At 42.9% G+C, this 19,379-nt stretch overlaps 1 protein-coding gene across 2 annotated transcripts; it reads right to left on the bottom strand.

Moving 5' to 3' along the window:
• Window positions 1–3,830: 3,830 nt before the first annotated feature.
• Window positions 3,831–17,820, bottom strand: Six4 (SIX homeobox 4). Of its 2 annotated transcripts, XM_070032237.1 has the most exons (4): window positions 17,757–17,820; window positions 16,642–17,489; window positions 13,311–13,999; window positions 3,831–8,521 (listed from the first exon to the last, which is right to left on the bottom strand). In XM_070032237.1, exons 1-4 carry the CDS (start codon window positions 17,757–17,759, stop codon window positions 7,725–7,727), a joined length of 2,337 nt encoding a protein of 778 aa, XP_069888338.1. In that variant the 5' UTR covers window positions 17,760–17,820; the 3' UTR covers window positions 3,831–7,724. The 2 variants fall into 2 exon arrangements, with proteins under 2 accessions (XP_069888338.1, XP_069888330.1); XM_070032229.1 differs by lacking the exon at window positions 17,757–17,820 and having other exon boundaries at window positions 16,642–17,546.
• Window positions 17,821–19,379: the final 1,559 nt, after the last annotated feature.

The raw sequence follows: 19,379 nt of genomic DNA, 5'->3' as shown, positions 1-19,379 counted from the left end.
GTTTGAATTGAGGGCCTTGTAGTTGCTAGGCAGGTGCTCTCCCACTTGAGTCATGCCCTTGCCCTTATTTGAGTGTTTAATAAGCAGTTTTCCACCTTTTAAAGTTTAGAGATGTAGTTCAATAGTAGAGAACTTTTGTTTAGCATGTATGAAGTCTCCTAACACTACAGCCAAGAATGTTTTCCAGGTACTTTACATTTAATTGACAATACAGTTAATTTAAACTATAAATATGTACTATTTAAACAAAAATAACTAGCTGGGTGATGGTGGCTCACTCCTGTAATCTCAGTTACTCAGGAGGCTGAATCTGAGGGTCATGGTTCAAACCCAGCCTGAGCAGGAAAGACTGTGAGAATCTTATCTCTAGCTAACCTTCAAAAAACTGAAGTGGCAATGTAGCTCAAAGTGGTACAGCATTAGTCTTGAGCAAAAGAGCTAAGGAATAGTGCCAGGCCCTGAGTTTAAGTCCTGTGACTGGCAAAAACAAAAACAAAATCCCTAAAGGTAAACATTTATTCAATCTACCCTTTCTTCTTTTTTTATTGTGAAAATACTGTACAGAGGGGTTACAATTATATGGGCAAGATAATGAGTACATTTCTTATCAAGCATTGTAGCCTCCTCTTTTGTTTCCCCTTCCCATCCCTTCACATCTTCCCTCCCCCAACTCCCCCACCCAATCCTCCCCCCCACCAAAGTGGTAAAGTTCATTTTCGACATAACAACTTGTACATCTCATTGTTGCAATGGGCTCACCTGTATCCCTATTTAAATGATTTGTTTTTTCCCTTCCCCTCCACAAATTATACCGACATCAAATACAGTGAAAGCAGGGGTTATACCATGGGGGAATCTACCCTTTCTTGAAATAACACCAATTCTACATTCACACAGCTTCACTGTAAAACTGGTAGCTAGTACTACAACTCAGTTTCAAGTAGCCCAGCTACTTGGAAGCCCGTAATTAGAAGAATCAAGATTGAAAGGTATCCCAGGTAAAAATTTAATGAGGCCACATCTGAACCACTAGCTGGGCATACCATGTTATCCAAGCTATTTGGAAAACATAAATAGGATTGTGGTCCAGGCTAGCCTGGGCACAAATACAATACCTAAGGAAGAGCATTGGGAGATAAGGTAGAGGAAGTGGTGAAGGAAGTGGATGAGTAGAAACCCAGACCTCTTTACCTAGCTGTGAGCCTATAAATAATCCCAAGGGGTCAAAAGTTGTTGACCTTATATCCATGATTTTATCTCACGTATGTAGCCCTTGGCAGGTCATGGTGTGCTTTTTCTCTGTCACTGATTTGAACTTCTTAACTCTGTGGAGAAGGGCATCTAATTAAACCTTTTTCAAGAAGTCTTTTGCTAATGATCTAGATTTCAAAGTCTCAAATATAATGACACCTAACATCTCTACTTTTCAGGGGAAAAAAAACCTTCAAAGGTCATTAAAATTTAGATTTCTTACCTCTCATAAATTTTTTCAACTTTTGCTCAGTTCAAAAACAAGTGACATGGAGATAGCCACAGAGAATATTTTTAGAAAGCATATCTATACGCAAGTATAAATAGCCTTTCTGTACATCAGTGCTATTTTGGAACATTGATCTAAAAGGGTTTGGTGAGTACATTTTTGCAAAAGTCCCAATTGTCTGTCAAAATTGTTAACTTTGGTCATCCAGGACCTAGCCTCAAGCTTGGAAGTGGAAAAAAAAACTCCTAGAACAGTAAGGACAACAGTGATCATAAAAAGCATCCACTAATATTAAAAGTTCCAAAGAATCTTTTCAGGAACAGGGCTGGGATGTCACTCGGAGATAGTACACTTGCATAGCATTGGAAAGATTCTGGGTTTGATTCTCAGTACTGGAAAAAAAAAAGTAGTAATACTTTAACTACTTAGTATCCTAATCCATTAACAGTGAAATTATTTATTTATTTATTTATTTTTGTCGGTCGTGGGGCTTGAACTCTGGGCCTGGGCGCTGTCCCTCAGCTCTTCAGCTCAAGGCGAGCGCTCTACCACTTGAGCTACAGCGCCACTTCCGGCTTTCTGGTGATTTATTGGAGATAGGAGTCTCACGGTCTCTCCTGCCCAGGCTGGCTTTGAACCGCGATCCTCAGATCTCAGTCTCCTGAGTAGCTAGGATTACAGGCGTGAGCCACCAGCGCCCGGCAACAGTGAAATAATTTTTTTTTTTTTTGGGGGGGTCCGGTCGTGGGGCCTGAACTCTGGGCCTGGGTGCTGTCCCTCAGCTCTTCAGCTCAAGGCTAGCGCTCTACCACTTGAGCCATAGCGCCACTTTCCGGCTTTTTTCTTTTTGCTTATGTGGTGCTGAGGAATCGAACCCAGGGCCTCGAGCATGCAAGGCAAGCGCTCTACCACTGAGCCACCTTCCCAGCCCCAGTGAAATAATTTAAAAGATGGGGATGATGGTATAGTTCCGTGGTAGAGTGTTTGCCTGGAATGCATGGAGCCTATTATTCAAGCCCAAGGTCACTATTCAACAAGTAATTTTTTAAATACCTACAGTGCTCTATGCATTTTATTAAACATCAGGGAAATGAAAATGAAAATAAGAGAGCCAAACCCATACTTAAAGAGTTTGGTGTCACGGTAGGCCTGCACTGTTCTGTTTATGAGAAGATGAGACAAGCCCTCTTGCAGACACTGATTCTTGAGGATGAGATAGGTAAGGAAGAACCTGGTTGGGGAACAGCTTCATGTGGCTACAGCTGTGACTAGCAGAGGTAAGGCCTGAATCTTGGAATATATATATATATTTCAAGGTTTAAGTGGATGGATCCATGTAACCAAATGCCTTGCATTTTCAGAGTTAATTATTTCATTTGCTACTTTCTGACAAGCCACATTTTAAACAGTAGCTACTTTTCCAAGGTGTTAATATACTTGTTTGGTTAAAATGTTATAAAATGGAACCATTTCAGGATCCTGACTGTTATACTAGACACTATTTGTGTTTAACTACCTTATTCCCCTTCTGATCATGGAACAAGGCCTGTGCTTGCTAGACAAGCACTCTTACCACCCGAGTCACACCTTAGCTTAATTACTATATATGTAGAGAATTGCTACAAAACTAGTTGATATAAAACCTAAAAATGTCTAGACATAATAGCTGAAGTTAATTTGATAGCTTTACTTTTTATAAAAGAATTATCATTTGTCTCCACATGAGTGTTACTGTTCTCTACTTTCAGTGGAGGCACAGAAAATCTGTGTCATGGAATTCTAAAAGTATGAACAAACAATCTTAGGACCAAATCCTGTATGCTCAACAATGGTGCACTTCTGCCCAAAACTTGCAATGCAGCTAGGGTTAATGAGACTTTGACTAATGATAGTACCTTAGGGATGGGCAATGCTGAGCTTTAATCACAACAAGAACATAAAGGTTTTTGGATCTTTTAACCTAATTCCATGCACCTTTAAGTGCCTACTGTGTGCTGCACTATATTCATCCCCCCAAAAAAACTTTGGGGACACAAAAAGGAATAGGATAAAATCTCCCTATAAGGATAAAATCTTACAATTTAGATTGGTAGTGTACAGTACAATTAAGTGAATTACATACTTTGTACCAAGACCAATATAGATTACTCTTCCATTTGGCCTTATAAGTATTTACAAGCCTTCAAAATGTTCTTGTGCATGCATTTTCTTAGTCATTGTTTATCCAGGGACACATAAAATCAACATTACTTCCTGTTTCTTGTCCAGTCAGAGGGATTACTCATAATGTAAAAACATTCTCCAATAACTATTTCAACATGGAGTATGTATAAATATAAAGTTTATTTAGCATAGTGTTTAGAAAAATAAGTTCACATCATTTCAGAAAACAAATAAAACACTTAATTGTCCAGGCATAAATCCCCATTACAGTACAACATACATACGTTAGATCTCTTTGGTTGGGTAATTAAGCACAGAAATGTTCTGGGACATGCTCTGTGTGCCATCCCCTAACAAGTGCAGTAAAGTCTATGTCCCCCTACCCCATGACATACATTCTGTGTAGAGTTTTGCTTTGAGTAAGGCACAGTAAAACCACAGAGTGCATAACCGGTTGCCTCTAAACATACAGTACATGCAGCAAAAGAATAGTTTTGAGAACCCTGAAAGCCAAAAGTCACATGCTATATCATTTTGATTCAAAAAACATACAGTGGTAATATTTAACTTGAACTGTATCAATTAGATACAAAATAACCATTAGGCTCTATTGTCTAAGTTTTTAGGAAGAGTTTGAAACCATGTTTTTATAAAATATAAACCTTTCCCCCAGTTTTCCCGAATTGTTTTTATGAGATGATCCATCAAAACAGAACTTGTGGCTATGTAGACGCACACTTGGCTAGGATATAGCAGGGCAAGCCCCTACACATGCCCGCTGATCCAACTGTTCACATGCAAGATTTAAGTTCAGTGTGCAGTTTAACTATGGATTAAAACAACAATAACAACAACAATCTATGGCTATAATAGCTATCTGCCTTTCACAAACATGAAAGACACTGAAATGTGTGTATAATTCAGCCTTTACTATAAATATACATGAGATGTAATGCAGTACAACACAGGTACTCTTGCTTACTTGAGGTACAAGTGCACCTTCTCTTTAAATGATAGACCATCCTATCTAAGGTGTAATTCAGAGCTATATTGTCATTGCTGACTGATAGAGTGCATAGACAGGCCAACTCCAAAAACAATTCTCACAGCCAGCAGCAGGGGTTGGGTTTTAATGGGAGTTATTTGCCTCTTTGTGATTCCTCTTCAGGGATCATCAGAGGGTCACTTGCAGCATCTTCAAGCATTGGTTTATGTAAGGAGGATATTCTGTCACATGAATTCTAAGGGTCCTGAGTCTGGCCCATAGTATTAAAAACAACAACAACAACAACAAACCCAGAAACAAACAAACAAACAGAAAAACCCTGCAACTCTGTGCAAGATCACGGGGTTTATATTATCCCATTCACATATATATGGGCTACATATCAACTGGCCCGTATTTTACTGAAAGAGTAGGAAAGAACTGTAAGTTCTTAATAATGTGCATTGATCCTTACCTGGTATATTGTGTAGCTACCTGGAGAAATAGTAGGGTTATAATTATATCATGTTGGAGGATATGAATGTGTTTCGTAGGTAAGAGTTAAGCTTTGTGCTATGTTTTCTTTCTCAAAAGGGAGGAAAGAGGAAGAACTCTGAATAAGAGACTTACTATATTTTTGGAAGACATATAAAACTTTTCCAGTTATATATATGTAACATATATAACCTTTTAAATCTTCCTCTCTCCCTTACTGGATAGTATTTTTAAATAATTAACAAACTCTTAACATCTGCAGCAATCAAAAGAGGAAAACATCCTTTTTTATGTAAACTATACTACCGATTCATGTAATTATTCTCAATAACATGGTCAACACACAACCAAAGAAGGAGGAAACAAAAAAAAAAAACAAAACAAAACACCAAGCTGTATTAGTAGTGGAAAAGTGGAAGAGAACTCTAAACACCTGACTGTGTAAAAAACAAAAACAAAAACATGTCCTCTCAGCAGTTTAGAACATTCACTAATTCCATTAGAAAAATGGGACCTAAGTTCTTTATCAAAATGATGGGAGAGAAGCTGGTCATTGATAGCTCATTCCTGTAATCCTAGCTATGCAAGAGGCTGAAATCAGGATTGTGGTTCAAAGCCAGCCTAGGCAGTTAAGTCTGTGAGACTCTTATCTCCAATTAATCACAGAGGGGAAAAAAAAAGTGGAGCTGTGGCCCAAGTGGTAGAGTGCTAGCTTTGAGCAGAAGATGCTCAAGGACAGAGCCAGAGTTCAAGCTCCAGGACCAGAAAAAAAAAAAAAAAAAAGGCTGGGAGAGGAAATCTTCATAGGACTCTGTCTATGCTTCAGGTTGTATTTGTAGTAACAGCATAGAGTAAGTAATCTAGGGCCCTTATTAACATGCTTAGCTGATGGGCTTGTAGAGATCTAAATGTACCCTTTGACCTCATCCTAAAGAAAGCAAGATGTGATAACATCTTTGCTTAATAATCATAGGCCATCTCTGAAAAGATCGTTTTCTCACTTTTCTGGCTTTTTCTGGAGATCACAGAGTAATCACTACATAAATGTATTTGCATTATTACATCTTGCATTCAATCCTGATTAAAAAAAACTTTAAACACAGCTAATATTATCAAACACAATTCTTACAGAAAACCAACAGATCTGTTTTGAAAGAAGAGATGAAAATGTAGTACAAATAGTCATGTCATAGTTAACAACCAATTCAAAACAGGGAAGATGAAAGGACAACTGGACAGAATTCGTGAATTCTATTTATGTTACTTTAAAATGGTTTTTATAGCCTGTAGAATTGATTTTACGTGCTCTTCTATGATTTATTAGTTTTACTGTAATGAAAGCCATCAACAATAGTTGGTTACTCATTTGTATGATGTTATACATAATACTTGGGGAAACTTAAGTTCTCCAGATTTAAAAAAAATTCTGTGATAGAAATTAACCCTGTTAGATAGTAGGAAAAAAAATAAAACCATCAGTGCTTCTGTTGATACTTCTGTACCTTACTACTAATATAAAAAGGCCACAAGGTAAAAAGGCACATAGAATTCTATATAAAACATATTTAAATGAACCAGAGTTGCTAAACAAAGATGTGAAAGAAAAGTACCAAAATTCCAATATTGGGAGTTAAGAGTTAATGTTTCAGTGTTATTAATATTGACCATAATAGACTCCTAATAAAAATCATTGCTTTTAAAATCCTACAAAAAGTAAAACTTTGTTGGAAACAAAGATGTTCACTTCCCGTTCAAACAATAAAAATAAATTAAACAGTAAGAAAGCATTTTTTCTTTTCAGTTCATAGCGCCCGAAGTATAAGAGAAACACACAGTATAAATAAAATTTGCTGTACTCACTCAAATCCCACTTATAGAATTGAGATTATATTTACATTCACACTGAAGCCTGTTTCAGTTTTTAGTGGAGTTTCAAACTTTCTTAGTCACATTAAACTATTAGCAGTCACATTTGGAAATGTGTGGAGACTTAAAACCTAGACTTTCTCAAAAATGCTGAAAAACATAAATGTATGTATGCATGTACATATACATATATATATATATTTAACTACTTAACTTCCAAAATATAGTCTTATAATAGTTTGGAGTACCATTTATGTTCCTTAATGAGATCAATGCCCATGAAGTAAAGTAAACAAAAACAAATTGCATTGTTTCTAATAGTCTGTACCTATATTTAATTTTCTATTGTTAGATGTATATACTTTCAATATAAAAAATGATCAAGTTTCACTTCAACCTTAGACCTGTATTGCCAACTAAATGGCATATTCTCACTTGATACACTTCATCTTATTCCTTCCTTGCCATCTCCTTAGAGATTATATGTGAACACAAAGGCAGCGCTAATGCATTTCTGCTCCTGTGTAGTTAACTGTGGTCTTCACGCAGATCAACCCAAAGTTTTTTTTTAATGCAATTATTTGCACAATTAGATTGTTTTCCTTTAAATGGGAAAATGCTTTATGTTTTGGAGCTTCATGCAACAATTTGTTGCTGATGCCAACAGAAATGTGTGTGTGTGTGTGTGTGTGTGTGTGTGTGTGTGTGTTGGGAAGGGGGTGTATGCAACAATGTTTATAAGTCTTGCATATCTTCATCCAATTGGACAGTCTGAAGCTTGGCCAGTTCCTTTTTGTCTGTTTCCAGGTCTTCACAGACAGTCTCAACCATGCCATCTAAGACATACTTGGATTTAGAGTCCAACATCATTAAGATACTTGTGGCTTTGCTGTCAGAATTTTGTAATAAATTCTCTTTTATGTTAGCTACTGATTGCAGAACCAAACGATGTTCTCGGACAAAATCCTGGTGTACTGCTGGGGAGGCATGACCCACTTGGTCTTCAGCTGCAGGAACTATTTCTCCAAGGGCTGCCTGGGTCATAGGAACTGACAGTAGGTCTTGACCAGCAATCAGGGAACAGTTCTGAAGAGTTGCATAGTTAGTGTTGCTGACAGATGTCACAGTAGATTTGCTTGCCACAGGTGTAGACATTGGCTGGTTATCAGCAATGTCAGGGTTTAACTCAGTGGGATTTAGTAGCAGAGGGGGAGTTAGGGAAAAATTGTGAGTGGGGGATACATTAACTAAGGAGGAGGCCAATGAATGGAGGCTGCTCCCGGAGATATTTTCTGATGAGAGGTTTGCATTTGCTTGTGTATTCTGATTGACAGGCATCAGCTGAGAAAACACCAGGCTTCTTTCTAAGCCTTCCTGTTTCACAGATCCTACAGTCTGGCCTGAATTAGGAACAGTGTAGACCACTGCACTGGGAGCAAGAGAGCTCAAGAAAATCTTTCCTTGCTGGACTGTGGCAGACTCGCTTGTAAATGTGTTCCCATCTGAAGTGCTTGAATTTACTGAAACATTACCTAGAAAAAATGAAGTAACAATTAACAGGAATAGAAATAGTCAGGACCAAAGAGCTACTTACGTACTTCTTTTCCTCATGAGAAGTGATATTTCCATGTAATAGTTTAGCTCAATCATTCTGAACAGATTTCCAGGACACAGACAGACAGACAGACAGACAGACAGACAGACAGACACACACACACACACAGACATATACATATACACAGTCTAGAAGAGCAATAGCATTGTTTTGAACCATAGCTCCACTTCAAAGCTTTTTGGTGGTTAACTGGAGATAAGAGCCTTAGGGACTTTCCAGCCAGGACTGGCTTTAAACCCCAGTCCTCAGATCTCAGCCTTCAGAGTAGCTAAGATTATAGGTTTGAGCCACCAGTGCTGGGCTAGCAATCGCAATAATTTTATTTCCCCCAAGTAATTCTGAGGAAAGTGAGAACTACAAGTCTAGAAACCAAGTATACAGGCTTGGGAAGAAGCTCAGTGGTAAAGCACTTGGCTAAGCTCAATCAAGACAAAAAGAAAACAAGAAAACAAGTAGACTAACATAGCCAATAATCCTAGAACTCAAGAGGCTGAGACATGAGGATAATGAACTTGAGGGCAACCTTGATTACATAGTGAGTGTCTATCTAAAAAAAAAAAAAAAAAAAAAAAAAAACCTCTCGAAAATTAAAGAAAAAGAAAACCGGGGCTGGGAAGGTGGCTCAGTGGTAGAGCGCTTGCCTTGCATGCTCGAGGCCCTGGGTTCGATTCCTCAGCACCACATAAGCAAAAAGAAAAAAGCCGGAAGTGGCGCTGTGGCTCAAGTGGTAGAGTGCTAGCCTTGAGCTGAAGAGCTGAGGGACAGCGCCCAGGCCCAGAGTTCAGGCCCCACGACCGGACCCAAAAAAAAAAAAAAAGAAAAAGAAAAAGAAAACCAACCAACCAAACAAACAAAAAATGCTTCAAATCAAGTGTGAAAAAAAGAAATACCATTCACGTTCTAATTTCAGCCGTTTGGTTTATTATTATGAACTTGACATCTCTTAATTGAGTTATTAGCCCTGCCAGTTAGAACTAGAGACCATAAATGCAAAGTAAAAATGTCTTGTTTACTCAGTAACGACATAAAATACAAGTGGAAATGTAGAAATACCACATAAAATGAGTTTCCATAGGGCTTAAAAGTTAACCACATAAACCTGTTCAGACAAGTCGCAAACTTTCACCAAACTAGCCATAAAGTAACATCAAGCCAACAAAACATTAAAAAGGTTTTTCATCTTTTGTTGTGCTAGTTCTGGAGTTTTAGTGTTGCAGAGATAGGAAAAATTAATAACAATGACATGTGCTTTTAAAAATACATATTAAATAAAATAAAGACCAAAGCTAATGCTTCTCTAAAAGGCTCTCATTATAATGGTCTATAGAGACAAGAAGTAGAAAAAGAAATGTAAGTGGAAAGCAAGAGATGTTCACGTCAGATAACTCAAAATAAATGACTTAGATTGCTCCCCCAGTCTCTATCAAATAAAATGCCTTTCCGAGTCCTTACAAAGACAGAAATTAGATGATACAGAGCCCCACATCCTGCCATTGAAAGAAAGGTGAATTTGAGGGGAGTTTTGTAATAGAATTCAAATAGGCTATTTACCCTAACCTTCAATTAGATAGATGTTCAGTCAATCCTTCACTATTTGAGAAAACAGCCCTATGTTAAATTAGGTAATTCCCTTAAAACATTTCCCTTCTTATATCAGAACTGTGATTACATTGCCATCTACAGTGATAAAATAAGAGTCACAGAGCTGCTTATAATCTTCCAAGCATTCTCAAGCACCCTGATGTAAAATCATGTCTTTAAATGAGGGAAAAAGATGAAAGACTGTATTTGAACTCCTTTTAAAACTGTAATGATCAGAAAGTATTCCTCACAGAAATAATCCTCATTAGTGTTTAAAATAAAAATACTACTTAGTACATTTGGGCTATCTCCTAACAAATTTATTATTTCTTTTTTCAAATTACACAAATATAAAAACCTGCTTAATTTGAAAATATTTGGCCTCAACCTAATTATGTCTTATAGGCTACTAAAGTGAACAAAAAACATCTGAAAAAGCTGTTTGTTTTGTTTTGTATATTTGTAAAATTGTGTAGCAGTACATATGAACTAAATGATTAGTGACTTTCTGATAGAACCATAAGTAACAATAGAGGCAACTTTTTTTCCAATGGCAATGGTATGCAAGCAAAATGATTATTTCTGTATGTGAAAAAAGTATAACATATAAACAAAGGAGAAAAGACATGTTTTAAAAGATCATTTTAAAGTATAGCTGCAATTGAGTTATAAGTAGAAACTCAAAAATCAGTAAAATGAGCTGAAAAATCTTGATTACAAAGCCTAACTTTGTAATGAAGATTAAAAACCCTCGTTTTTTTTTCTAAGATTATAAAGTAGTAAGAGCTTTACACCTGTATTCCTAGCTACTCAGGAGGCTGAGATCTGAAGATCATGGTTTGAAGCCAGCCTAGGCCAAAAAGTTGGTGAGACTATCTCCAATTAATCAGCAAAATGTCAGAGTGGAGGTGTGGCTCAAGTGGTAGTGCATCAGCCTTCAAGAAAAAAAGTTAGGTGAGAGTGGGAGGCCCTGAATTCAAGCCTGCGTACTGGCACAAAAACAAAAAAAAAAAATGAAATAAAGTTATAAAAGATAGATACATAGGCTCAATGATAGCCAAGACAAATGTATCTTGCCTAGAGATTTTAGGCTTAGTTTGTTTTTCAAGAAAGTCCAAATCCACAACTACTCTAAATGAACATTGCTTGCTGGACAAATCTGGTTAGACTTATACCCTCAATTTACCCAATCTAAAGATTGACAGCTGCCATTTGGTTTTAGCTATTTTAACTGGTAAATCTGTTCTTATTTTTACTCTGTATCTAATTTAAAAATTAACTATTAGCTCATAATGATTTTCTATGATACCACTTTTTCTAGATTAAAAATGAAAAGTATTTTTGACATATTTACTCATACTTTTTGCTCAAATTTGTCATTACATTTCTTAAAGAGGGAAAGTGTAAGATCTATATTGAATTATTGTAAAACTAAGCACTTTGGCTTTCTCTGTGGATTTTGTATTCTTTCCCTAGGGATAAGCACTTAGCTTAAGTCTATAACCTGGAGCATAGAATGATGTAAGGTTGTTACTACCATTTACCTAAAGAGAAACAAAATATACAGGATGAAACTTAAAATCATCTTTCTATGAGCGCATCCAAAAAAGCTGAAGTTGATCATAGTTGTAGAAACAACAGATTTGTGCATTAATTGACTTTTGTTTTGTAAAACTATCCTACAGAGAGATGATTGGTTAAGGCTAGCAATTTAAAGGCACACGTGCACCAACATATCCCAATCCTAAATTGAATATCAAGTGTGCACCCTCTACTGCTACATTCTTAACAATCAGGAACTGACCTATCATGCTCCGGATTCCTGAATTTCAAGTCAGTGCTTTCTCTGGCTGCTTGCTATCAGTAAAGCCACAGACATACACAGTAAAGTTTATGACTTTAAATAAATAAACCTATATTTAGATGACCATATACCTAAAGTAATAGAAACCTATGCAAGCCAAATGCTGGTTGCTCTTGCCTCTAATCCTAGCTACTTAGGAGGTTGAGATCTGAAGGTTGTGGTTTGAAGCCAGCCTGGGCAAGAAAAGTCCATAAGACTCTTGTCTCCAATTTAATTAGCAAAACACCAGAAGTAGAGCTGTGGCTCAAGTGGTAGCACACCAGCCTTGAGTGAAAAAGCTAAAGAACAGACCCAGGCTGATTTCAAATCCCAGCACCAATATACATACACAGAAAAAGAAGGAAAGAAAGGAGGAGGGGAGGTGGGAAGGAGGGAGGGAAGGTAGGTAGGAAGGAAGGAAGGAAAAGAGGGAAGGAGGAAGGAAAGGAGGGAGGAAGGAAAGGAAAGAAGAGGGAGGGAGGGAAGAAAGAAGAGAGGGAGAGAGGAAAAAGAGGAAGGGAGAAGAAATCTAATCATATGTTCCTCTGGAGATCTTTTCAGGTTTTAGTCTTAATTATAGGAAGGAATATGATTTTTAAAAAAAGAGTTGGTCTTTTTGCTTATTCTTTTACATTCCCTGGCCAAATAATGCTTAAGCTTAATGCTTACCAACTATTTGACTAACTTTGTGTTCTTAGCAGTGTTATTAATTTTTAATTTTAAAATGTCAAGTAGTGGGTTCTTTTGTAAGCACTGATAAATATGATAAAGGCTTATTGTATTTCTATAATTGTACAATTGGCAAGACTTTTGATAAGCTGTAGTTTTCCATTCAGTTTTGGGAAAATGAAAGCCCATTCTCCAGATGTGAGGAAACTAAGCAAGCAGGCTGTAACACAACTGTTGTGAAGGAGACTTTTTTTTTTTTTTTTTTTGGGTCCGGTCGTGGGGCCTGAACTCTGGGCCTGGGCGCTATCCCTCAGCTCTTCAGCTCAAGGCTAGCGCTCTACCACTTGAGCCACAGCACCACTTCCGACTTTTTTCTTTTTTCTTTTGTGGTGCTGAGGAATCAAACCCAGGGCCCCAGGCATGCAAGGCAAGCGCTCTACCACTGAGCCACCTTCCCAGCCCATGAAGAAGACTCTTATCAATGCTATTCTGCAGCTGTGGAGAGCCAATGGGATTCCTGAACAGTAACATCAATTCATACTTCTCAATAAATGTGTCATTTATAACAGCTGACCAACACATTCACTATTATGATACCAAATGAGGCTTTTACCTTGTGATGCTGCCACTGAGACAGGAGGCAGCTGCAGTGGAGAGAATCCAATGCTCCCATTAAGGAACTGGCTGTTTGTTCCGGAATTAGGGATCTGGACAATGCCATATTGGTTAATTTGAACTGGTGTAGTAAAAGTCACTACAGAGCCCCCATCCTGGGAAGCTGCTGCTTGAATGTCTTCTCTTTTCACCTCAGTGCTAGGTATCAGCCCAGGGAATGACACAGGGGCACTGGGGCTGTATGCGGTGGTGGCTGCTGAATTTGCTTCAGAACTCTGGAGGACTTTGAATTCCTTTACATCCTGGGAGGTAGATCCCAGTATGTCAGTCATGGCCATACCATTGCTCACAATGTTCGAAGACATTTTGGGTGGGTTCAGTGACACTGTCTGTGCACTCCCCACATTTAACCCATTAAGGATAACTCCATTGTGTCCCTGAATAAGAGAATTACCATTAAGGAAAACAGGTGAAGTATTTGTAGGTACCAAGCTTCCATTCAACAAAACACCAGAAGAGCTTAACGATATCTTAGCATTTCCAATTTGCTGCATATATACTGGTTCCATGTGACCAGAAAGGCTGAGGTTGGTAACGCCATCTGAAGAACCTGAGATTGGGTGTGGAGACAAATCCTCATGACCCTTGCTGCATTCATCTTCAGTGCTGGGATTGCCATCCGACTCACTGTGTGGAGAGGGAAATCAAGTCATTCAGAAGGTCAAGGGAGGACACGTTACACAGTTTGGAAAACAGCCTTTAAGCCCATTAAAGGAAGTATTTAAGGAAAGCACAGCAGGATGTCTTTTGGTCCTGTTTTCACTAGGAAGCCTTTCAGTAGATTCTGACATGCCAGACAATTTGGGAAGATGAACTCTCAGCTTCAAATCAGTTAAGTAAGGTGGTCAGGCTTTCCTGTTTAGGAATATCTTCCCCTCCCTCAAACCATCAAACCAAATTAGTGCTGTTTTAGAGAGAGATGAATTGCCAGAGGACTGGGAGCTGTAATGTGTTTAGCTTTTTTTTTTTTTTTTGCCAGTTTACAGGAGACCCTTTTTCTCACCTGCTCCCAAACTTCTATTCCACCAGACTGACAACTCTCATTCAACAAAGTGGCTGTCCTCGTTGTAGGAAAGACACTTTAAACCCAAGAACAGTTATGTGCAGTCGCTTTTGAATCCAAAGGAGGCCATGAGGGCTTATTTTAGCAAATACCGTCCTGTGCCCTGGTGAGGTGGGAGGGAAAGGATAGTTACCTAGCGGCCAAGTAACTATCAGACCCTTCCCAGAGTCCTCAGTGCTGTTTCAGGCAAGACTAGGTCTGCTTCTCTACTCGGGGGCAAGACCTAGTCTGGGTGTTGAGGAGATGCTGCGGAGGCTTTTCGCCATTTGGATCCTAGCTGGGGGTGGGGGTGGGGCAGGGCAGAGGCAGTTTGAAAGCCCAGTCAGAGTCTTGGCCCAGCAGAGGAGCCAGGATGGGATCCTACATCCCAGCAAAGGCCCCGCGGTATGCTGCTCACTTTCAAGCGGAGGAGAAGGGAGGGGATTAGCCTGGCTTTGGGCTGCGGGGCCAGGAGCGCAGAAAGCGCTTTGATTTATGAGCTGAGGCTGAGCCGCAGTCGCCGTCTGCGAGGGTGACTCACCAGGGTGCAGGTGGGAGGTAGATCCGGAGAGGGGGGTCTAAACTAGGCAACTGGGCCTGGGGTGGGAATGTGGAGTTAATGGAGGGGGGCAGATTGTGGCAGCGGGGGGGAGAGAGAAGGACAGGACTCAGGGAACAAGCCTGGGCTGCAGGGCAGCTGGCCTGCCCGCGGCCTAGCAGATCGGTGCCCGGAGCGCCGGGATCCGCGTCTTCTAGCAGGCGCAGGGACAGGTGACCTAACTTAGGCGGCTTCTCGGAGTTTCTAAGTCCGTGGAGGGCGCGCGTTTTGTGTATAGTTACCGCGAGGCCTGGCGGCGGCCCCCCGCGCGCCTCTCTCCCTGCCCCGGGCGAGGAACGCGGTAGCCGTCGGGGCCCCGCCGCCCAGCCCCGGCCGGGCGCGCGCAGGAGCCGCCGCCGCAAGGGCGCGCCGCCCGGCTCTGGAATGCGCCGGTGATCACCTTCACCTGGCCCAGGCCGGCCCGGCTCCTACATTCCTTCCCGGAGAAGAATTTTTAAGAGCTGCGTGCGGATGATCTGTTCTCTCCGATCCCCGCAAGGACGGCAACAGCCTTTCTGAAGACGATCCTTTTCCGTACTCTACTCTGTCCAGCCATACACCACACACCCCAAGTGTCTGACTGCCGGAGAACACACAAAAGAGGTGTCAACCCTGGCACTTTCTACTGAAATGGTGGAGGGAGGGGGGGCCCAGGAGGAACCTGCCAGTCAAAAAGTTCCAACGTGATAAAGTGGGGGGCCCCAAAGGGCACCCGGATGGATGGCGCCCCACGTTTTCTTCTTTCAGCCCGCCTAGTGCCCGGCTGCCTCTCACCCCTAACTACCCTCTCAAGAAAGGGAGTCACGAAGAGTTTAGGGGGCCTAAGAAAAGGCCCCAAAGCCCCGCTACCCCGCGGCGCAGAAACCCGAGCCGAAGTTGTTCAGAATCAGGTTTCAAAACACACCGAGCCGAGCCGCACCGGCACCTCGCGTTGCCACGGCAGCCACGGGAACCAAGCGGGCCGGGTGAATGATTAACTCTGTCACATTAAAGCCCCGTGGTCCCCAGACCCCCATAGGGCCGCCAGCACCCGCCCCCCGCCCGAGCGCTTCCCTCCACAGCGACCCCCGAGACCTCCAGGACCCACAGGCCTGGGGCTCAGCCGAACCCTGAAGACCGTGGCCAGGTCTGATCGACCCGGGAGCTGGGGGGGGGGGAACCGACCCTCGCCGGCAGCCTGAGCCGGTCTGGAGGGGGGGGGTGAGCGCTGCCTGGCCGGCGTCACACCCGCTTCCTGCGCCCGGCTGTAGCCGGGGAGAGAGTGGCAACTTCAAAGCCAGCGCGTTGGGGGTGGGAAGCCGGGCAGCGGTGACCGGGCGAGGTGGGGGCGGGGACTGAGCCCTAGGCGAGCGACCAGAAACTTCTGGGGGCTGGAGAGGGGGGGGAGGGAGGGTAAGGAGAGAGGCTCTCCCCTCCTACTCCCTTCTCTGGGCCACCACCGCCCCCCTCCCGTGCGGTGCGCCGAGGAGGGGAGGGGGGAAGCGAGGTGGGGGGCGGGGAGAGGTGGGCAGCCGGACTGGGCTGGTGGGGAAGGTAAGCGCCATGTTTGCCAGCAGCACTGGGAGGAAAAGAAAGCCGGGAGAAGGGGGTGGGGGGGGAGGAAGAGGAGGAGGAAAAGTTGGCGCTCACCTTTTGGACTGGGTCTCGGAGGGGTTCCGGTCGCGCTGCCGGCGGTTTTTGAACCAGTTGCTGACCTGGGTGAGGGAGAGGCCGGTGATCTTGGCCAGGTGCCGCTTCTCGGCGGGCGACGGGTAGCGATTCTGCTTGTAGAGCTCCTTGAGCGCGTTGCGCGACTTCTCCTTGAAACAATACACGGTCTCCTCGCCGTCCCAGATGGTGCGGGGCAGGGGGAACTTCCTGCGCAGCCGGTACTTGTCCACGGCGCCCAGGGGCCGGCCGCGGGCTCGCTCGGCCTCGGTGTAGCGCGCCTTGTACCAGAGCTGCTGCAGCAGCGGGTGGTTGGCCGACTCGAAGCTGTGGCTCTCGAGGATGCTGTAGAGCTCGGGGTAGATGCCCTGGTGGAAGGCCACGAGCGCCCGCGCCTTCAGCAGGCTCTCGTTGCCACGTAGCAGATCGCTCTGGGGTAGGGACCACAGGAACCGGGCCAAGCGGTCCAGGTGACCCCCTTGCTGCAGCGCCTCGCACACGCAGGCGACGTGGTCGGGCGAGAAGGCCAGCGGGGTCCGCGCGGGGGCGGCGGCGGCGGCGGCGTGGTGCGGGTGCCCGCCCAGAAGTTCCGAGTGCAGTTGTACCTGATCCGCCGCCGCCCCGGCCACCGCCACCGCCGCTGCCCCTTCCTCTCGGCTCACCCTGGCGGCGGAGGCCGCCGCGGCGTCCCCCGGCTCCAGGGGGAACGAGGCTGGAGCCGGGGGGCTCAGCCTGGCCGCCGCGCCCCCCGCCACCTCGCGGTGCGCCTCCTGCCCTTCCGAGGCACTTTCCATCCCATTCTCCTGCTTGATGTCCGCCGCACTTGCAATCTGTCCGGTGGGGGAGGAAGAGGACATGTTTGTGTGTGTGTGTGTGTGTGTGTGTGTGTGTGTGTGTGTGGTGTGTGTGTGTGTGTGTGTTGTTTATTTTCCTCCCTCCCTCCCTCCCTCACACTCTTTTCCTCTTTCTTTCCCCCCCCTCTCTTACTCCTCCTCCTTCGTCTCTCTCCCCCCTCCCCCCTCCGGAAAGCCCACTCCCTCCCTCCCGGTTTCGGCTGGATCTGGCCGATCAGGTTTCCCCCCCGGCCACGCAGTCACCATTAAGATAGCTGCTAGAGCAAAGTAGTGTAAACGGATAGCTGCTTTCTGCCGTTCCCCCAACGTGACTCCTCCGGTTGCTGCATACTATAAGGCACTGGCGGCCCAGCCGGCCGGGACGAGCCACCTCATTGGCTATTTCGCATTCAGAAGGAGGAGGAGACACCGTTTCTATCCCTGTCGATCACCCGCCTCCCACTCCACCCCTTGCCTTTCCCTCTCTCGTTGACCCCCAGGCACCTATACCTGAAGGAAAATACCAACATTCTTTTCAGGCCCCGTTCCTGGACCGACGGGTACTCTAGGTGTGCCTTGAAAACCGGACAACTCTTTCAAAGAAAAGTCCCAGGGATCCAGTGAGAATATTAAATGGTGCGGCCTTGAGGGCTGGACAGCTAAATTCTTAACAAAGAGACCACCCTTAGAAAGTGGCTGCCAAACCTGCAGAGAGAAATTCACAAGCGTTCCAGCACCTTCCTACTCCCTTCCCCCATTTTGATGTCCTTGTGCAGGTTTTGAAGTGAAAGGGGTCAAGAATAGACCGGTACCGTGGAGGCAAGCATTTACAGTAAATTAAAATACCAAAGAAGGTAAGATGCTTGAAATTTTGAAATAGTGGATATGAATAGCCCACTGAAAGATGGAAACCTTCAATAAAAATTGCTTAACCTTGCCACGTGGCAAGAGAAAGAAGATATAATTAAACATTTAGAATATTAAACTATGTTTATCCTAGATAAGTTGTGTGGTGGAGCTCTAAGACCTAAGTTATAATGATCTGGAAATGTAAATCCAATGTACTAACATTTTTAATACAGATGTAAATAGTTATTCTTTGATTTTTTTTTCTTTTCCATTCTGGGTATGGATGAATAGTTTCTTTGGAGAAATTTCTTTGGTGGAAACACCATCTCTACTGCAGGTGTGTTGGAGGAATTCCATAACCCTTCCTACAATATGGACAGATGGAAGATTGTCTTCGGGTTTGTGGCTAAGTGTGGGGTGGAGTCTGTTGCTATTTCCAGTTATCTCTCATCTCATCATGGTTTGCTCCAGGTTTTAGCTCTAACAGGGATGAGCCCACTTTTGCTTCTGACTACTGTGGGTCAGTTGAGTTGGCTTGCTGTTGCTCTTCCTGAAAATTCAACATTTTAATGGTATCACCCTCATCTTTTGCATTGTTTTTGCTGCCCAGCCACTTATACGTGCCTACTTAAGCATATTATAAAGCAGCTGTTTAGGTCACCTGCTGGCATGATCAACTTGGTGGGGTCTCTCTCTCTCTCTCTCTCTCTCTCTCTCTCTCTCTGTTTCTCTCTCTCTCTCTCCCTTTCTCTCTCTCTCTTTTGCTGTTTAGGAAACCAAGAGTGACATCTTTGGTAGATTTAGAATCATAATCACAGAAAAGATCACACACTTCTACTCCTTTGGAGAACAATGATCATACTTCCTGGTAACATCTGAGATTCAAAACTCCCTTGAATATTTAAAAATATATTTTTAAATTTTGGAATAATTTTGATTTACTGAGAAGTCATAGAAGTAGTAGATAATGTCTACTCAACTTACATGTAATTTTCTGATGTTAACATCTTACATTCTAATGACACATTTCTCTGAAAA

Source organism: Dipodomys merriami, unplaced genomic scaffold (genome assembly GCF_024711535.1).
Source record: "Dipodomys merriami isolate MVZ:Mamm:240054 unplaced genomic scaffold, mDipMer1.0.p SCAF_1, whole genome shotgun sequence".
Classification (NCBI taxonomy): Eukaryota; Metazoa; Chordata; class Mammalia; order Rodentia; family Heteromyidae; genus Dipodomys; species Dipodomys merriami.
Note: the sequence above shows the minus strand (reverse complement) of the source record. Positions and strands in the feature narration are given on the sequence as shown.

Bases quoted from the DNA above. Each gene is read 5' to 3' on its own strand.
- Six4 (XM_070032229.1), bottom strand. From the start codon at position 17,516: ATGTCCTCTTCCTCCCCCACCGGACAGATTGCAAGTGCGGCGGACATC. The intron at 14,000-16,641 runs GTGAGCGCCAAC...CTCTCCACACAG, and splicing joins TCCGAGACCCAGTCCAAAAG to TGAGTCGGATGGCAATCCCA. The intron at 8,522-13,310 runs GTAAAAGCCTCA...CATTTTTTCTAG, and splicing joins CTCAGTGGCAGCATCACAAG to GTAATGTTTCAGTAAATTCA.